Raw genomic sequence first — 19,665 nt, 5'->3', positions numbered from 1 at the left:
TACAGGACAAACTTGAAAAATAGGTCCACACATGGCACACAGAATATTTTTTAATAATTAATTGATTAATTGTTGTGAGTCATTTCTTAATTAAAGAAAGTCAAAATTTTTCTCATTTTAGTTTCTTAAATGTGAATATTTTCTGGTTTCTTTATTCCTCTCTCACAGTAAACTGAATATTTTTGAGTTGTGGACAAAACAAGACATTTGAGGACGTCATCTTGCGCTTTGATCAACATTTTTAACCATTTTCTAACATTTCATGGACCAAACAACTAATCGATTAAAGGAGAAAATAACTGACCCATTAACTGATGATGAAAATAATCATTAGTTGCAGCCAAAAAACACTATATTAGGGTAAACAACTCATCATATTTTATACTGAGGTAACCCAAAGGTAACAAAAGTAATCAAGTAACATTACTTTAATAGTATGATACTTGTATTACGTTAGTGACCTCATTTATTTTAACAGCTTATTAGTAACTATATCGGAATACATTTTTCAAGTAACACAAATCCACAAATCAATTTATTTCCCTCAATTTCTTGAACGTTCACACCATTCATCTTCAGCAAGTCGACACTTAATTCCCAAGATCTACCTTGTTTGACCCTATCAGACAGCATCCAATCAAGTTGCAGGAGAGAACACTGAAGATCTCATGATATGTAACTGAGCTCCAGCTGGAAAAAATGATACCAAAGATAATCTTGTTTGTGTACAAAAACTACAAGGTGATCTACAAAAAACAAATTGAAGTATGCAAATTTGCAGGATGAAAATTACTGACGGAGACGCAACAACTTTCAACTTCATTCAGCATTTGAAGCTGCATGAAGAACGGTAAATTGGGACTTTACTCAGGACATGCCTGTCTTGATTTGGGACATGAGTGCAAAGACGTGAGACTAACTTGTGATTTACAAAACACTTGGTTCCACCTCTGTAGTCTTAGTTTTCCTAACTGCACCGATATGTAGACATGTCCAAGAAATACTAAAGAACTGTATAGGTGTAAGTGGGCCGTGTTGTGGCCAGTTGGTGCCAGCTGAGTAAATTTATTCCCTGGGTGTAATGTCTCAGAGCCTCTCCCTTGTTTCTCGAGGCAAACCTTCTTCCACATATCTTCCATCTCCCACGCCCAAGATCTTGATATGCTGCTAAGCAGTGTTTACATTTCTCCTCAAACAAATGTGAAATGTTGAAGCTCAATCAAAGTGACAACGTATACAAGCCGACAGAATAAGTGCACTGTTTGAGGATATTAATCAGCTCAAAGTCTTGGAGGAAGTAAATTTCAAACTTACTGTTAATATTTTGTATTATAAAGGGGAATCCTCTGAGTGGGTGGGCCACGTTTGCTGAACAGCTGAGGCCACCATGGCACGATGTCAACAAATAGCACTGGTAACTGTAGTTCACCAGCTAAGGACATTCAGAAACATTTTTCCTGGCAGTGGTACTAAAGAATAAGAACCTTTTCACTGATGTGAATGAAATATCTATCTACCCAAGACAAATGTCTTCATGGGAACAGCAAAATATCTGTCTGTGACTCTCTGTCTGTTACAGGCTGGTGTTTGGGTGGGTTCTGGCCCTTCGCTAATGTTATCTAGTGTTCTAAACTGTTGGTTCTGTCGTAGAGGTGCAAGAAGACACTCGGGAACAAGTGTTCTTTGTTGCATGTCTTACTCTTGCTCTCTTTCCTCCATTCCCTGCCCTCACTTCAGCTGCACCCCCCCAAAAAATAAAACAAAACAAAATTAAAATAAAAAATAAATAAAAATAAAATGTGCGGTTTGATCTTGAAACAAGCATGAATTTGCAATAGCTGGACGAGTTCTTGCAAATTCACAGTTCGCGCAAACTTTGTGGATAAAATATAGGGAGTGGGACTAAGTCATGCCAATGGATTTGACTGATGAAAGGGGCGTGGCTAAAACAAACAGGTAATGAGCTATAAAGGGGCGTGGTTAGCATATCATGGGCGGGTCTAATTTGCAGATGTCATCCTTTGGATTTTCACAAAACAACTCTTACATAGAAATCAGTCCACATGCTGTTAGAGGCAACCAAGGAAGTTGGGGAAGGTGTCATTTTTTAAGTTACATTATAATCCAGTCACACAATGGCAATACAAACCCATTAATACATGTATATATTTGTTCCTATAGTACCATTGAACATTCAATTACAATTATTCAAGGCGGTTTAAGCTAGGGCCACAACGATTACTTGATTGATTAGTTGACTGAAGGAAAATTAGTTGCTGACTATTTTGATAATCAATTTAATCCTTTCAATCATTTTTGAGTAAAAATTGCAAATAACTGTTGGTTCCAGCTTCATGATTTTCGTGTTTTGGACTACTGGTTGGACAAAAGAAGCTATCAGAATATGTCACTTTGGGTTCTGATTTTTTAAAAGAGTAAACCAGTGCTTCCCAGCATTTTTTCCTTGGAGCCCCCCACTTGCATCCAAGGAAAGCTGAGCTTGTGATTTTAGTGAACATGTGTAAATCTCCCCAAGTTGGGAACCAAAAGACTAAATGATTAATCGTGATAATAATCTGCAGGTTAATCCATAATGAAAATAATTGTTAGTTGCAGCCCTAACATTAAAAGACTGCAGAAAATTCTGATTATTCATACATTTAATTCAGAAATGTAATCACTGGCACTTTCTCAGTAGCATATAAACAACTTCTCAAGCACACTCAAAAAAGTGAACATAGCGTACCTTCATCTGTGGCATCTGGGTAAACACAGGTGTCTTTTCCATGTGCCTTAGATCTCAGGTGTTTGGTGAGGCCTTCTGTAAAATACAACAGAAACACTGAGCGCTTGGTGGAAGCACAGACATCGTAAACCTTTAAAAAAATACATATTCTCCATTGTCTCTCCTTACCTTTAACTTTGAATGAAATGTTACAGTGTTTGCAGTTATAAGGTGGTGATTCTGTGGTGCGATGGGTGCACTTCTGCAGCACACTGGTATTCTTAAATCCACAATCCTCACACTGGCACTTCCCTCCACCTCCTCCTCCACCATGCATGATGGCATACTTCTCATTTGATCTGTAGGTGTGAAGAGAGCGAGAGGTTTCAGTTTCCTCCTCAGAGCGTTTCCCTGTCAGTTGTCTATTGATGCTGCTCCTCTCGGGATGATGGTCACAATCAATATGAGCGTAACTGGAGCTGACAGACAGGCTGCGGGCCCTTTAGCACCTGTAAGCAGCCTTTTAGTGCCTGTATTTATCCAGTGTAAGTATGCTATCTGTTTGGCCTCGACTGCACAGTGAGCTCACACTGTGGCAGCTGGGCCCGGGGTCCACCCCTCCATGTACACTGAGGGTCCCTCAGCGAGGCACCCACTTCAGCTTCAACAGAGCAGCTTTCATAAGCCAAAACCAGACCCCCTCCCACCGCCTTATAACCCCATCACAGCTCACACCACCACCGAGTACAAACAAGGGGGAGCCTACGATGTGGCCCAAGGTCCGGGGTTTGCTGCAGCCGGCCAATAAAAACAGGCCGGAGAGGGAGGGAAACCCTGAGCCCAGACCAGCTGCTGCTCCAAATAAGCATGAAAAAACACAGAAAATGAAAACACATTCCTACGACAAATAATCCTTCTGATTATAATCGCCTGTTTTTTCTGCTATTTTGACTACGGGCTTCACGGCTGGATAAACTCAACAGGTATCATAAATGGTGGCTTTTACAGTCGTGAAAAACTTTTAAGGTAATGAAAAAAGAACACTCTGCCCTAATGCCAGGACACTATACACTGACTCTATAAAGCAGCTGTATACACTCACCAAAAATATAAATGCAACACTTTTGAGTTGAACTAAAAAAGTCTTAGACTTTGTCTGTGCACACAAAATTTTAATTTCCCTTAAATTTTGTTCGCAAATGTGTTAAAATCCATGTTAGTGAGCACATCTCCTTTGCCAATATAATCCATCCACCTGACAGGGGTGACATATTGATATGCTGATTAAACAGCAAGATTATTGCACAGGTGTTGTTGGACTAGTGGTGCTTCAGTTGGTGGTGTGTCCCTCAGGATGTGAGTCCTCTGCAGTGGGTTCGACTCCCACTGGTGGCCTTTTGTTGCATGCCCCCCCCCCCCTCTCTCTCCCCATTTCCTGTCCTCACTTCAGCTGTTCTATTAGAGGCATATAGGCCCAGTAAGAATAGATAAATAAAATACAATAAATCATAAATACAAGTAAATAAAATACTTAATTGGATCTTGAAACAGGCGCAAATAAAACTATTGCAATGTGTGTGTGTGTGTGCATACATTCACATGCACACAACAACCTACTGCAAGGCTCTATGACAAATGGTTCAAGAGTTATTAAAGGAGGCATGGTTAAAGCGTAGGGGGCGGGGTATATTGTTGACATAACGTAAATGTTTATTCAAACAGAAATTTGCGGTCGCTGCAGAGGACTAATACCCTCAGTACATGGGGCGCATGCTCTACCAACTGAGCTATAGGGGCGCCCCAACAGTTTTTTAATACGGTGGTGTTTACACACACGTAACAGCTGACTTGGTAACATCTGTAGCAAATCCTCGTAAAATGAGAGAAAAGGTATCTTAAAGCCTGTTGCACACCATTTTGAGGAAATGTGCCATTCAGTCTAGAAACTGTAGCAAAATGGCGCAAGCCGTTTCCAGACTGAACGTGCCACAGGTAATGAGCAGGGTTTAACACCCTAGAGACAGGAAACTCTGCTGAGACCAATGATGCCTCCCACAAGAGGCTACGAACAAATGGTTCATGAGTTGGGAAAGGGGTCATGGTTAAAGTATAGAGGGCAGTGCATGAGTCACTAATGAAAAGTGAACTCTGAGTGCAAGAACGCCTCCCACAAGAGCCCACGACAAACATTTGATGAGTTTGGTCAAGTTACGGGAACCCATTCAGACCTTTTTGTTAGGCCACGCCCACTGCCATGCCCCGGTTAATCTGCTGTTCTGCTGCTCATAATCAACATGTCAATATGTGCAAGTTTATGAATCCATTTGGAAACTGTGCACTTTTTGTGATAGGCCACTCCCATTACCACGCCCCCTTTTAACCAACTGGCATGAACACAAATACAAAGGCCAAAGAGGAAATTCTGTGGATTGACTGACTGATGGAGCAACTGTTCATCACAGCTAAAAAGATATTTATTAGGTGCTAAATTTCACATAGGGCTACAGACACCAATTTATTTTTCCCAGGAGGGCAAAGTCATTTTGCGCCCTACTCTGCCTCTGATTGGCTCACCACTGATATTCTTACTCTAACGCTAACTGACCGCTTCTCATGCCTAAACCCAACCAACCCAACAAAAGGCAAGGAGAACTAGCCAGTTAGAGGCAGAGTAGGGTGAATCATGACTTTGCCCACCTGGGAAAAAATGGTATTTGTAGTCCTATGTGAAATAGCCATTCAGTGCCTAATAAATGTTTTTCAAGATAAAGCTGCACATTTTAGTAACCATGCTGTTTAATTAGCATCTCTATATGCCACCTCTGTTAGGTGGACAGCTTATCTTGGCAGGAGAACTTCTCACTAACACGCATTTCAAGAAATTTGTGAGCAGAATTTGAGATAAATAAACCTTCTGTGTTCACAGAAAAAAGAAAAATGAGAGCAAAAACATACAGGTTTTTCATACGGCACATACTGAGTCTAGATGTCCTTGCCTTCCCCCATACCAACAAGAAAAAATGTCAATGTTCGACCACGCTGCTGCCTCAGTTTTTGTCTTTTTGTCCCTCAGACAGACTGAACAGACAGAGAAGCGAGCAGGCGTGAGGATGACTCACTCTTTTAGGAAGGCTGTGATGAGCGTCAACATGAGTCACAACAGGGATTTGTTCACAGACACACTCCCAAACCAGAAAGAGACACACAGATGGCACCTCGATCTCTGCACCCTCCTGCATCGCATCGCAGCAGTAGTTATTTATGACGGCTATCAGAAGTACTGAGCGTGTCTGGCTTTGAGAACACAAGTGTGTTTCAAATTAAGTTACATAAATAACAGGACACCTTACATGACTGCATCCTGCATTTTACTGAATTTCAGCGTAAGTCAATCTTTGCTGTTCTTGTTATCTTTTTAAAATGGATTAAATGACTTATTATTCAGATCTTGTTCACATCACATTGCTTCAAATAACAAAAAGGCAAGGTGTCCTGACCTCCAACACTGGGACAAAAACACACAAGGAAAAGTGGCATTTCCTTTACTGACTCCATCATTTTCTTGGGATGTAAACAACATATTGAAAATTGCAATATCCTGAAAAAAAAAAGTCTCAATATTGCACCAAACTGTGACATTATCTAACCACTATTGCATGGTTGATACTTGCATTTTATCATTGTTATTTTGTTCTAGTTTATTTAAAGAGACTGCTTCTGACTGCTGCATCGTTTGTGTTTTGCAATTGTACATACATAATCAAACACTTATTATTAAGGACAATTCATGCCATTTTTTCTGCACATACTTAGGTCACTGCTAGCTACTTTTATTTTATTTTATTAAAGAAGGGAAACAGAATCACTTTAACTTATAAGGAAAAAAGAATTATATATACACATCAGATTCAGCTCACCCCAAAATCAAAAACATATTTTTCCCTTGGCTTGCAGTGCTCTTTATGCATCTAGATAGTTATGTTATGAGTTGCAAAGTGTTGGAGATATCAGTCATCAAGATGTCTGCCTTCTCTCTATATATCCTATAATGGGACTGACATGGCATGTGGTGCCAAATGCTATTCAGAAAAATTCAAAACCAGTGTCTCAAAAATCATGACCCAGTTACTCAAGATAATTCACAGACCTTGTTATAAGCAGTCTCATATAGGAACTATGTTCTTTCTAGAAGAAAAGAAAGTAGTTCCTACATGAAAGTGCTCACAACAAGGTCTGTGGATCATCTTGAGTAACTGGGTCATGATTTCTGGAAAGAGACACAGCTGTTGAGTTTTGTATTTTTTGGCGTTTTGAGCACCACAGGATTATCGCCATCTAGTTCCATTATACAGAAGAAAAGGCAAAAATATATAATAGCACTACATGTTGAAGGAAAATATATATTGTATTTTTGATTTTGGGGTGATATGTCCCTTTAAAATCGCAATATATCTAATATTGTGCACTTTTTTTTTTATCATACCTTGAGTTTTTTGTTTTGTTACATCCCTATTATTTTCTAAATCAGCACACCTCAGGGTGTGTTATTGACCAAAAGAATAACATTCAAAATTATTTTTCATTTTCCAAGTGGTTTATGGTTATTTTTAACATATTATCAGTCCATTTCAGTGAGAGTTATTATCAGCTGATACATTAAGGAGAAGTATGGTTGCTATGGTTACTTGCATTTTAAAATACAATTTAAGATACTGTGCTGCAAACAGATTTAGAAAAGTGGTTAAACTCTGGGTTGGATGTTTGTTTGAGGCATCTGTTATACAGTTTTAAAAGACATCTGACGTCAAGAAAATTAAAGGCACAGTTCAGATTATTTGAATGGGGTTGTATGAGGTACTTATTCATATTCAGTGTGCTACCTACAGTAGATGGTGGTCAGCACATCCCTCAGTTTGGAGAAGCAGACACAAGTACTGGTTTAGAAGCTAAGCAGTGCTCTGCTGTGAACAGAGTCAGAAGCAAAATGTATTTCAGCCACCTAAAATAAGACCCACCTACACTGACTGTGGATAAGTACCTCACATAACCCCACTACAAAATCTGAATTATCCCTTTAAGACTTTCTGCCCATTTATAGTATGATGCATTGCGGTCAGACTGTGTTCACCCAGTTACATTTTTGAAATAACAACAGTGGGATCCAGGAGTTTACTTCTTAGAATTACTTACAGTAGCCTAATATGTCTAATAAACCTTTGTTAAGCCTGACAGGCTGAATTCAGGGCCAGAAAAATCCCAAGATCAAACCTTCTTCTGTCTCAGATTTTAACATTACAATGCTGTCAGCCCATTTAGCCTCAGATAATTATTATTTTTTACAGAAATTACCTTATATACATTGTATTAAAGGATAGGTTCACATTTTTTCAAGTCAGTTTCAATGGTCAAGTGCCCATTCTGACATTTAAACAACATTTGTTTTCTGTAATCATTTCTTTTTTACTTCAGTGTAAGACCAATGAAACAGATATCATCCACAGTTGCTATCATTTTAGTATAAAATTCTCTCTTAGTGTCTCGAATGAGTTTTTCCCGTTCAGCTCCAGTATTAACAAAAAGAGGGGATTTTTCACTGAAAAGACTGTAACTTTGGAACCTGTCCACTTGGTTTGTCAAACACAGACGGCTGAAGTCTTGAAGTCTTGAAGTCTCGCATAAGCTTTGGATAAACATTGGGATAGATTTTCTAACAGACTGAGGACTGTAAATCTTGTCCCACATCACTTCCATTAAAAGTGAATTAGGCAGAGATCTTTTAATGTCCAGTATGAGCAGGAGGAATGATGTCAAAGTTCATATGGGAACCTGGTTATTGTTATAAAACAGACTTCAAAAACTGAGAACTTATCCTTCAACTTTTTTGCATTTACAATCAGCATTTCCAAATCCTCTACATGTTCCTGAGCATTCTTCTAGTTCCATTCAGTATAGTAGGCACCCTTTAATGATCAACATCATGTGTGCACATGTACATACTGTATATTTTACGTCAGTGTCAGAGAATGACCTGTGCTGCCGCTTCATGTGAATGGCTGGAGGGTTGGTGTAAATGAATCTCTGCAGGCGCAAAGGAAGCTAGGTAGTTTCCTGGCTTCAGCCCCTCAACAGACGGGCTCTGTTGGTGCAGACAGCCAACCCTTGGCCTCTCCAACATGGTGGACAGACAACAGTTTCCACAACATGCCACAATATGTGATGCAAGCCCTCAACGTTGTAAGCAATGAGGGACATCACGTTTAACACTGTACTGTAAATATAGACAATACGTCACCAGTGAACGTTACACAGCATCTTACACAGTGCTGAGAGGTCGTATGATCACACTCACCCTCTCTCAGGTTGTTTATTTCTGGAGCATGACTTCACTTTCTCCTCCCTCTTCTTCTCTTCCTCCCTCTCCTCTTTCCTGTTCGGCCGGTTGTCATCTGCTGACTGCTGTCCCTTCCCCACTCCCTCGTGGTCTCTGCAGTACGACTGGCTGTTGTAGACCTACACTCGAAAGAGACATGGGCAAATTCACCAACTCTGCTCCAGCATGCCCAGGGAGACAAGAATTGGGAATTCTCGTTGAACGTTGTGTTTAATAGCATTTATTAAAGCACATATTTATTTATTTATTTTTCCTTTGGGTATCATCGTTAAGATTTTTATGCCAGGGTCATCAACGTTAATTTAGTGCTGGAAAAGTTACAACAAAGTTAGTAAAGTATCTTCCTTGCGTTTTTGCAAAAATTGCAAGTTAAGTGAATGGTGACCAGTTTTCAGATGGAAAAAAAGAAAAGAAAAAAAACAAAACTTAAAATGCCTCCATACTGCTCAGAATTCAAGTCTCCTAAAGCCCTGACATGCCAAGTTTACTTGAAACACTGTTTTCCTGTGAAACTCCAGCAGTGTTTTGTGGACTAAAAAACTAAACCTGACCTTTAATCAGCATGAGGGTGAGTAGATAATGACTGAATTTTCATTTTTGGGTGAACTACCCCTTTAAGGGGGGAACACTACAGGTAAAATATTATCACCATGAAACGTTGTTTCTTACATAAAGGCAATTATTTTTTTGGACTAAAAGTTCTCTGAAATCTTAAGTTTCAATACGAAAATGAGTCATTATGTACTTAAATGTATGCTCATTTGTATGTATTTCTGAACACAGTTTCAAAATTAATTTTTTATTCATTTCATTTTGTTGCCATGAATGATATATGAACAAACTCTTCTGTAAAAACCTTAAAAACATAGGAATAAAACTGGAAAGTCTGGTATATGCATGTGCTACTGAAGAAGAGTTTTCCAGTTCAGAGCAGCTACGAGAAAAAACTCATTGTGAGAAACCAGCCCTTAAAGATATGTATTGTGAAATTCATATATTTTGGAGGCACTACAGGTGAGTAAGGTTTTTAATAATGGATATCAGGATACAACTTTCCCAGTTGATTATTTACATTACAACATTTTTTATGCTACAAGTTTTCTGAAATTTTAGATTTAAATATACAAATGAGGCATTATCTAATGTTAACATTTGTTGGAGTTAGGAGGACTATAGGGGTGAAAACAGAAAAAGTGTATTTTGTATAATCGATTAATCTTTTCAGTCATTTTTCAAGCAAAAATGTCAGACAGTTGCTGTTTCCAGCTTCTTAAATGTAAGCATTTGCTGCTTTTCTTTGTCATTTTTGACAGAAATAAACGAAGAGTCTTAGGATTCTGGAGTGTTGTTTGGACAAAGGAAGCTTTTTGAAGACTCTGGGAAACTGTGATGAGCATTTTTCACAATCTTTTGGTATTTTTATTAATTTTGAAAATAAACAAATGAAAATAACTCTCAGTTACATCCCTACATGTAATGGGAGAGAAATAGACATAATAAACATATTTTTGACAGTAGTGTCTTGCCTAAATCAATTTAACCTGAACAGGTCTACAGGATTCCTAAACTTTGAGCACAAACATATAAATATAGTATCTTGGGTTCAGACTTGACTTGCACTGTTTATTCTAAGTCATCTACCCTCTCTCTGACTTCTGTGTCTTTCTACATGTCGATCAGTCTAATAAATTTGAAATTCCCAGAAATTCTTGCGTGGTGGTGATTTCACATACAGTGGTATCTTACAGATTTACAGACAATAGTAAACAGCAATTAGTGCTGTAATTACCTCAGTGGAGCATGGTCTTTTGTTGTCCTCTTGCTCCATTGACTCAGCTGTCCTGACTGACATGGGGGAGACTGTGTAGATGGATGGACTGAGCCTCTGCTTACAGTGCAGCAGAGACAGAGCAGTCTTGCTGGAGAGGCCGGGTGGGTTGGGGTCATAGCCACTGGTGGACCACGATGAATACACTGAGGGTTTCTGTTCATCCAGTGTTGAAGGGTTTGGTTTAATGTAGTTCAAATAGCACCAGCTGTTACAGGTGTTGGACAGCAGACTAGGGAATGATGGTCCTACGTGTGTGACGGGAGGACAAACCCTGGGTAGACATGACTGATTCTCCCCTTTCAGTTCCTGATTGCATGTGTCCACCGATGGCTTGTCAACACATCCCACCTCCCTGTCCTCTTCCTCTTTAACTCGTTTCTGCTGCTGCTGTGACTCAGGGAGGATCTCTATGCTGTTTGAAGGGGAAAGCATGCGCTTGTTGCCCCCTGAGCCTGATATCCTCAAGCCATCATCAGACCAAAACTGAACATCTGGAATTGTGTTCCTATGGTCTCTGTATTCAGCTGTTGGGATGCTTATATTATGTGAAACAGCATCAGCCTTTTCTTGGGGCCTGGGGGAGGTGGACTGAGACAGTGTGGTGTATATGGCACATGCTAGGGTGAGGGTGTCTGTTTGGAGACGCACTGCTACTGCTGGAGATGTGGCTGGCCTCAGTAATTCCAGACTGGAAGTGATGTGAGGGATGGAGTGCTGAATGTGGGAGTGACTCACTCGGACCTCTGAATGCTCGTCGTGTACTAAGGGAATCTCTAGTTTCAGCCCTGTAGACATGGGGAGGTAGCGTGCTCTGGCTGCCCCTGATGGTCCATGTATAGGATAGAGTTGTGGTGTCTGAGGAGGGGGTTGCCCTGTATGGATGTGTGAGGCCTCCTCTTTTATAGGTTCCACGGATGGGCAGTGAGTGAGGGAGGCTTCTGTGCTGCCTGTCAACTGAATATTCTGACTAAGTTTCCACTGAGAGAAGATCTCTTTAGATTGTAATCTGCCTGGATTATGTAAGACCGTGTCACCTGATAAAGGGGAAGAAGGAGGCCTACTGCAGTACACAGACGTTGGGCTTGCTTGACAAGATGTGCTTGAGCTGACATGCTCAGGACTACGGCTCGGCACGATACACTGCTCCTCCTCCTCCTCGTCTGGATCTCTGACAGCAGTGTGTCTCAAAAGGAGACATTTTCTTCTTTCCCTCCAGCCAATTGCAGAACGCTCAGGGGACAGACAACTGTAGTCAAAAGACTTACTGCGGGTCTCAGACATTAGGACACTTGGTTGTGGGTCATGAGGCGCCTGCTCAGAGGCCGAGCGCCTCATCTCTCGATGCTGATGCACCCCAGGCACTGTCAACATGTGAGGAGCTCTAGATTTCCTCAGTGGTGTCGATGTTGTTATCTCCATGTCTGGTCTGTTTGATTCTTCGAAGGATGTGGAACGGCTGGATGCATATGATGCACTGCTGTCCTGACTAGGGCTGCGGGGCAGGGATATAGAGTCAAAACTTGAATCCCCAGAGGACTGGGCTGCCTCAGCTAGACGTAAGCGCTTCTTCTTTGGAGGAAGCTTTTCAATAGGAAGCTGGGCCAGAGAGGGGCTTCTCTGTGGCCACTGAAATTCATCAGGCTTCTCTGAATGTTTTGCTGTGGAGACTGGCTCTACTGAGGACCCTGTGCTCATGTTGGAATCCTCTGTGACCAGTATTTCTGGAACCTGCACATTGTGTTGACGGACAAGCTTTCGGTTTGTTAGTTTTATCGGCTCCTGTTGGGGTTGTTTCTGGGGCACCAGTTGATATTCTTCATGAGGTGGAGAGTTTTTTGTTGCCTCAGTGCCTTGATTATCACAGCACAAAGATTCTTGTTTTTCAAATGAACTAGTATGTTGAATGACTGAACAGGTTTGCAGCGTAGGTCTTCTAGGCCCCTCATAAACTACATTGCTTTCATCTTTACACTGTCCTGAAAAGAGGGCAGGAGACGGTAATGAAGGAGAAGAGGGGTCGTCAAATTCAAAACTCTCCTCTTTCCTTCTCTTACGCATTGCTGAAGCTCCTGCTCTCACTGCATGGTTAATTAACTGTGAGCACTCCATTTGACTAATTACCACCTCATTTCTGGGATGATGTGCTAAGCACAGGCTTTGCTTGTGTTTCTTATAACCTTCCCAGTCTTTGCACCCAGTGCCACAGGCCTCACACTCGTATGGCTGGGGTTGACTTTGCTTGTGGTCAGGCACAGTGGTTATGCTGTCAGGGTAAAATGAATGAGAACCCTCATGCTCTTCTTTCGTAAATTCAGCACCAAGTGGGATTTCAATAGCTGGCTGCCGTCGTAGCATCCCGTAACGACGGGATGCCTGCCTTTCAGAGGGCTGCCGTTCATCAAAGGACTGACTTAGGCGGAATTTACTGGGGCCACCACTGGAGGCGTCAAATGAACTAGCTGCAGATGGCATCGACTGACTTCTCACCAGTGTGGCTGATGTTTGGCCAGCTGGCTGCTCCACATTTAGGGATGGCTGTTGAAATTTTTCACATGGAACTCCCATGGTGATGGAGCCACTGTTTTTATAGCCCAGATCTCCAGCTTTAGGGCTATGAATAAGTGGTTCTTTCATAGTCGAAGTCTTTTGAGACTCTGAACTATTCTTTCTGGAGAGTGAGAATCTCCTGGGTTTTACGCTGTCAATTTTACTAGTGTCCACCACTGCCTCGTTGATAGTGATGAGTTTGGTGATATGGTCAATGACCTGCTTCTTGGGGACTGTGAATGGGATGCTTTTGTCCTCCTGACCAGAGGGCTGCTGGTTTTGGTGCCGAGGCATCCTCTGCAGGTGTCCGAGGCGTCCATACTTGCCGAGGATGATCTCTGCGTAGCTTTTGGCACTTGTGTTCGGGGGGCTGTCCTGTGACTGCTCTGTACTTTCAGAGCGAGAGAAATAGCCAGATTCTGTGCTGCCTTTACTCCCTAAAATTAGAGGTGAGGCCTTTTCGTCAGATGAGTCTCGAGGACCATGTTTTCCTCTACTCAGACGCAGGGCCAGTCTCTTTTTCACTGCATAGGAATCATCGTTTCCTCCAGTGCAATCTTTGGCCCTGTCTGTTTCGTGACTCTTGATTGAGGCAACGCTGCTTTGCCTTTCTGTGAGTGAAGATGCTGATGATAACTGCCTGGTTTCATCCTCTGATTCAGTGACCTGCTCCTCTAAAGATTTCGGTTCCCCAAGCGCCAGACCTGCCTTCACCCTGTGTGTATGCGATTTGCGGTGTTTGTACAAGTTACTCTTGGTCTTAAAAGAGAATCCACATGGGGCACAGGGATAGGGTCTTTCACCTGTGTGGGAGCGAATATGTTTCTGCAGGACGCTGGGCTTTGCACATGCACGGCCACAGTAAGTGCAGACATATTTGCCTGGTCTCTGAGGCTTACGCTCACGTTTCTGTTTTGGGGTGCCCTCTTGGGTTTCTGGTTTAGACTGGGTGGGGCCACCTGCTGAGGAAGTTGGGACTCCTGGTGATAAAGTAGAAACTGTGGTTGATTTTGTTGTTGTTGTTGTCGCCTCATGTTTGTGTTCCGGCGCAGTATCTGAATCAATGCTCTGCCGCTGGTGCCTGAGACGTTTACGTTCAGGATGCTGTCTTCTGGTCTGTTTGGGTTGCTGTGGCGTGCCATGGGGCTTCGGGGAGCCAGTTTGCTGTTCCTGATGGGGCTGGGAGGGAGACTTAGGCTGTGGGCCTCGGCGATGAGACTCTGCTTGACAATGCTCTTGACCTCCGGACTGCTCCCCAGTCGTCAGGCGACTATGCAAGGCCTCCATAAAATGGGAGGAAGGCCTCAGGTAGACAAGTGGGATGTGTCTGCCTGTGCCAGGCTACAGAGTTCAAGATAAATCATTAACTGGATAATGGCTTTAATGCGAGTGAATTCTATCAAATTGCATCCACTTTAGTTGACTGTCAGACATCATAATTTTTGCTTGTTTTGCTTAAACTTTATTGCTTGACAGCGTGTAGAACGGCGGCATCAAAGAATGCAGCTGTGATATGTCAGGTGCTGTGGAGGAAGTCCTCTGCCATGCTGACCTAAAGTATCCCATCATGAAGCTCTCAGCCAGACTTGCCGCCACACACTCTGCTGCTCACTTGACTCTGCTGAAAATATGATTCTTCTGTCTTCTCAACATAAAGACCTATGAAGAAAAACAACTCATTATATAGAATAGTGCATACAATTCAACTTCGAGACACAGAAAAGCCTCTGACCCTCCGCTTGCCAATGCGGATATTTATGTTTCATGTGTTACATAAGCACTGTATGTGTCATAACATTCAGCTTTCACTTTCCTCTGGCTGCTGAATACTTTTAAATTAGAATGGTTTATGTAATATTTCTGTATAAAAATATATCAGCATGCAGCAAGTAAAAATGATGATTCTGCTAAGATTCGCAGAGAGAGGCAATACATTCAATGAATGTGACTGAAACATTCCAATAACAGCATAATCTGAATTTGTCATGGTCTTCAATTATTTCTAATCAACCATGCATTACTTATTTCAAAACTGTGGACCACAATATCTTTCTGCTGTTGGATGGTATCGCGTATCCCACCTACTCCTATAAAATGAGTCAGATCTCCCTGCTGCAAGACACAGCAAAAGAAATTATACCCAATGAAGAGTTTGTCATTTTCACAAGATAAAACAAGATGCAAGTTAAGGAGTGTTATTTGTATTAAAATTTGTTCCCATACAAGCATCTTTTTCTTTTTTGGTCTTCATGAAACTGCTTTGCTTGAAGTTTTCTTTGCATAATTAATTACACTGGGATTAACTAAGGAACTGTGGCATGTGAACCTGGCAGAGTGTCTCAAGATGCTCTAATTAATGCTGCATATTTGACATGTTGTGTCGTCCAGCATCAGACCACACTTCTTTCCAAATCATGATCATCAGACAGTACCACAGTACAGAGTGAACGCCTCTACCTGCTTCTTTTCTTTATAGTGTATGGGCAGTTGTACCTGATTAACTATGATTTTAGATACTGAAAAGGGCCAAGCCAAATGAAGGCAAGGGCTGGCTGTTAGCTGTGAGTACATAGACAAGGTGACTCAGTGGAGATACTGAAGAAAACTCCCAATGTTTTTTTGTGCCAGCATACTGAAACAGTAAACAAGGCATCCCACGCACTGACCAGCTGGTTTCTACACCCACGTTCTGGTGGAAGACGGCAAAGCTGCTGGATTATGTCCAAATTACTGATAACAGGTTGATAACCATCTTTGGTTTAACTTGTGGGAAGAGTATACATGCCACTATTGGAGAATTTAACACCAACATTACTTTTCCTTATAACGAAATCAGGTGCAGGTATATTATATCTGTTCTTTGCAGAAGACCATTCAGATGTCTGAGGACTAAATCTCCTGCAGTGAGACTAGTAAATGGAAAATGTAGGTCAGACAGGTAGTGGAACTGGACTAAGAGCTTTTGGAGGAGAGTCAGAGACTCAGTCGTCTTACTGAAAATAACGCCTCAGAGCTCAGACTGTGAGACTCTGCATGAGGGTGACAATGACTGGAGTGAAATAAAGTTCAGACGAAGCACTTGCAGTACAGAACTGGCACCAAAAAGAAAGTGCCATTTTTAAAATCATGCAACGCATCTGCTCATTTACACTTGCTCCAGTGTTAACATAAGACTGTTCATTTGCACCTCTCATGGTGCAAATGAACCTTGCAGGCAGTTTGTTTTTTTTTTCTCCTTCAACCCTTCTCTCCACACGGATCCTGTTTTCCCCCCGTCCTTGGCTCTTAGCCGTGGTTATTCTCTCTGGGTGAACCGTTGCATGGCTCTGCTAGAAAACACACGTCTAGGTGTAAGAACTGAATCTTTCTATAGGTCTCAATAGGCCTCCTCCTAAATGGAAACACCACTGATGTTACACATCATCGTCTGTTAAAGGTTGTGGAGTACTACTGCATTGTGGAAAAAAAGTTGTGTTAAGCCTTTTGTGACTAAGAAGCTGTGCGAAATCTGATTGCCTCAAGTGGTCACTTGACTCACTTGGGTCAGGGTTGGCTGGGTCTGAAGACTACATGTTTGAAAATGAAAACAATCTGGGGGTGTAGAGTTAGAACCTCTATGAACAGATATCTGCATATTAATTCAGAATCTGTAGGCAAGGGATAAGATGTTGGCATTGGAAGTGTTCTCGTTTCTGTTTGTAGTAGAATAGTATCGACCAGTATCATTTGAGCAGGCTTTGATTACATACAGGTAAACAGTCAAAACAGCAAAAGAAGCAGAATGCACTAGCCTAAACATGTAATAGTCTGACGATTTAGCTTTTTTAAAAATATATCTACATTCAAATGCAGATAAATATTTGTAGAGTTTAGCCTCCTACTCCATTCTCACAACTCAAGTTGCTAATTGGGTAAACAATGACCAGCGCACAGAAGTCCTAATATATGTTAGCTACACTGCAAATCTTGCCCCTAGAGGCTAAATCTAAAGCTGATGGGTTCTTAGATTGGAGAGAAGGGAGCTTACCAGAACTCACTTACCAGAGCACACCCCTCATCTCTGCTCGAGACTAGCGGCTCAAAGCTACATTAGCTGCTACTAGCATAACACAACTGCTCTCAAATTGTTCTCCGTCTTCACAAGAAAAAGTCATATGAACGCCTCACTCATGGTGTTCATGACCTCCAAAGTGGAAATACGTTCGTTCCACATTTGCTGGCATGTTAAATTGTTAGCCTCGCTGCCATCTATACTCACTGTTTTGACATAGATGTCGAAGTTGCCAAGCAGCGGTGTTTTTATGATATATCTATTTGAAGTATTCCATTATTTGCTTTTACCCACTTAGTCATTATATCCACATTATTGATGATTATTAGAAATACCACTGTGTTAATGTTTTGTCAAAACACCAACAATCACCCCTACAAGATTCAAAGTCACAATATTGATAAATACTGACATTGAGGTATTTGGTCAAAAATATTGATATTTGATTTTGTCCATATTGTCCAGCCCCACTTGAGTGCTAAGTATACTGTGTACATGACTTCCCATGTCATAACCACAAGCTCACGACTTCCATTTGAAGGCAGCATTCGAAAGACCTGTCAGCACTGAAGTTGCATTGTGGGTAGTGTAGGCCAGGTTTTGGCAAGAAATGCATGTCGATATATCTGTTTCTTCTGCATCAATTTAGATCTTTTTTTTTTTTTTTTTTAAATGTCCACCATGAGTCTGACTATGTTATAGGTGTACAATGCTTAATGGGTAGAAAGCTCTTTTAAACACCATCGGATGTCCTCTCAAAAAAAAAACAAAAAAAAAAACAAAAACCCAACCCCAAAACAATAGGCCTTTTTCTTCACAGACATTTTGCCAGATCTTATACAACTCATGGCTTTGTTCCATTTGTGTGTTCCAGTAAGCCAAACTAGTGAGTCAGGGTTCAGTTCAAGGAACTGGCACATCTCAATGCAATGTAGCATTCATTTTTACTTATCACACCTGGGCTTTTCCTGCTAACATCTGTCATGAACATCGCCAACTTCTTTAGTGAGGCATAAGGCAGGATATGAGCAATGTGTGCACAACCCAAAAATCTGTGAAGGGGATACTACAGTATATGATGTAATATAAAAAACGTTTTCCGATAGCTAATGGTTGCAATGTACATATTTGCAGCATGAGCTTACACTTAGAATTACAGTGTGCTCAAAATCTGCAGGTACTGAAACATGCCACCTGAAGTACAGTAAAAATAAAACAAAACTCTTATATATAAATAAATTTGTGAAATGCTGCGTCCATTCACACACACCACAGAGAAAGAGAATATTGTATAAATGGCTTTTTAAAAATCTTGTCAATTTCCTCTTCTCACACTAATGGGCACCCAGCGGTGGTTCCTATGGTAACGGCCCTAAACCATGTGGTAGCAGATGGAAGGAGAGCTGGAGGGCTAAATTTATCTTCCAGCATCCTCACCAACTACAGAGAGAGGGAGAGGGAAGAGAGAGCGAGGCAGGCGAAGGTGCCTCCCTCCTAGAAGCTACGGCTTTTTGAGGAGAGAACGGTACACATCTCCAAAGAAAATCAATACTTTGGGAGTCTTGGATTCACACTACACTGATACTCCTCCATTCTTTCTGGAGGAAGCAGAGGGGAAAATGCAAGCTGTAGATGGGGATGACCGAGAACACCAGACCATTCTCCATGAAAAACTAAACCACATTATTCTAAAACTGGACAAAGCTTGTCCTAAAGAAGGCCAGGGTCATAACAACAATGGATACATGTCCGGGATATTTTAAGTGAAAAAGATTATGTAAAATATAAGCTGTTTCTTATACAATATCTAAAATTATGTTCCAAGTAGAACAATGGCAATCAAAGCATCCAAATCTTGAGGCAAAAAGTGGGAATTAATTGATGATGAAACAGACTGAAAACAGCATGCCACTTTGCATACTTATTTCACCGTCAACCTAAGTCATCATCTTGCAGACTCATTTTGAACTAAGCAACAAATGTCCTCATCTGTTGTTGTCTTCCAAACACAATGTCAGCTGAGCGTTAGCAATGCTGTCAAGTCAGAAAGCGCAGCTTCATCAGCAGCCTGATAGCGGCGCTCTCCGGGGACGGAGAGGAGAGCCCTCTGGGAATCAGTG

General features: G+C 41.4%; 1 protein-coding gene across 2 annotated transcripts in view; it reads right to left on the bottom strand.

Annotated features, from left to right (window-relative positions):
- The window catches only part of hivep3a (HIVEP zinc finger 3a), a 61,589-nt gene that overhangs the window by 8,811 nt on the left and 33,113 nt on the right, over window positions 1-19,665 (bottom strand). For both annotated transcript variants that reach the window (XM_084739140.1, XM_084739141.1), the window contains exons 2-5: window positions 10,906-15,153; window positions 9,075-9,235; window positions 2,915-3,084; window positions 2,747-2,821 (exon numbers count right to left, since the gene is read on the bottom strand). In XM_084739140.1, the coding sequence (XP_084595266.1) occupies window positions 2,747-2,821; window positions 2,915-3,084; window positions 9,075-9,235; window positions 10,906-14,781 (4,282 nt within the window). In that variant the 5' untranslated portion in view covers window positions 14,782-15,153. The remainder of the gene's footprint in view (window positions 1-2,746; window positions 2,822-2,914; window positions 3,085-9,074; window positions 9,236-10,905; window positions 15,154-19,665) is intronic.

This window comes from Lutjanus erythropterus, chromosome 16 (genome assembly GCF_056507025.1).
Source record: "Lutjanus erythropterus isolate fLutEry1 chromosome 16, fLutEry1.hap2, whole genome shotgun sequence".
In the NCBI taxonomy this organism is placed as follows: domain Eukaryota; kingdom Metazoa; phylum Chordata; class Actinopteri; order Lutjaniformes; family Lutjanidae; genus Lutjanus; species Lutjanus erythropterus.
This window is presented reverse-complemented; position numbering and strand designations above follow the sequence as displayed.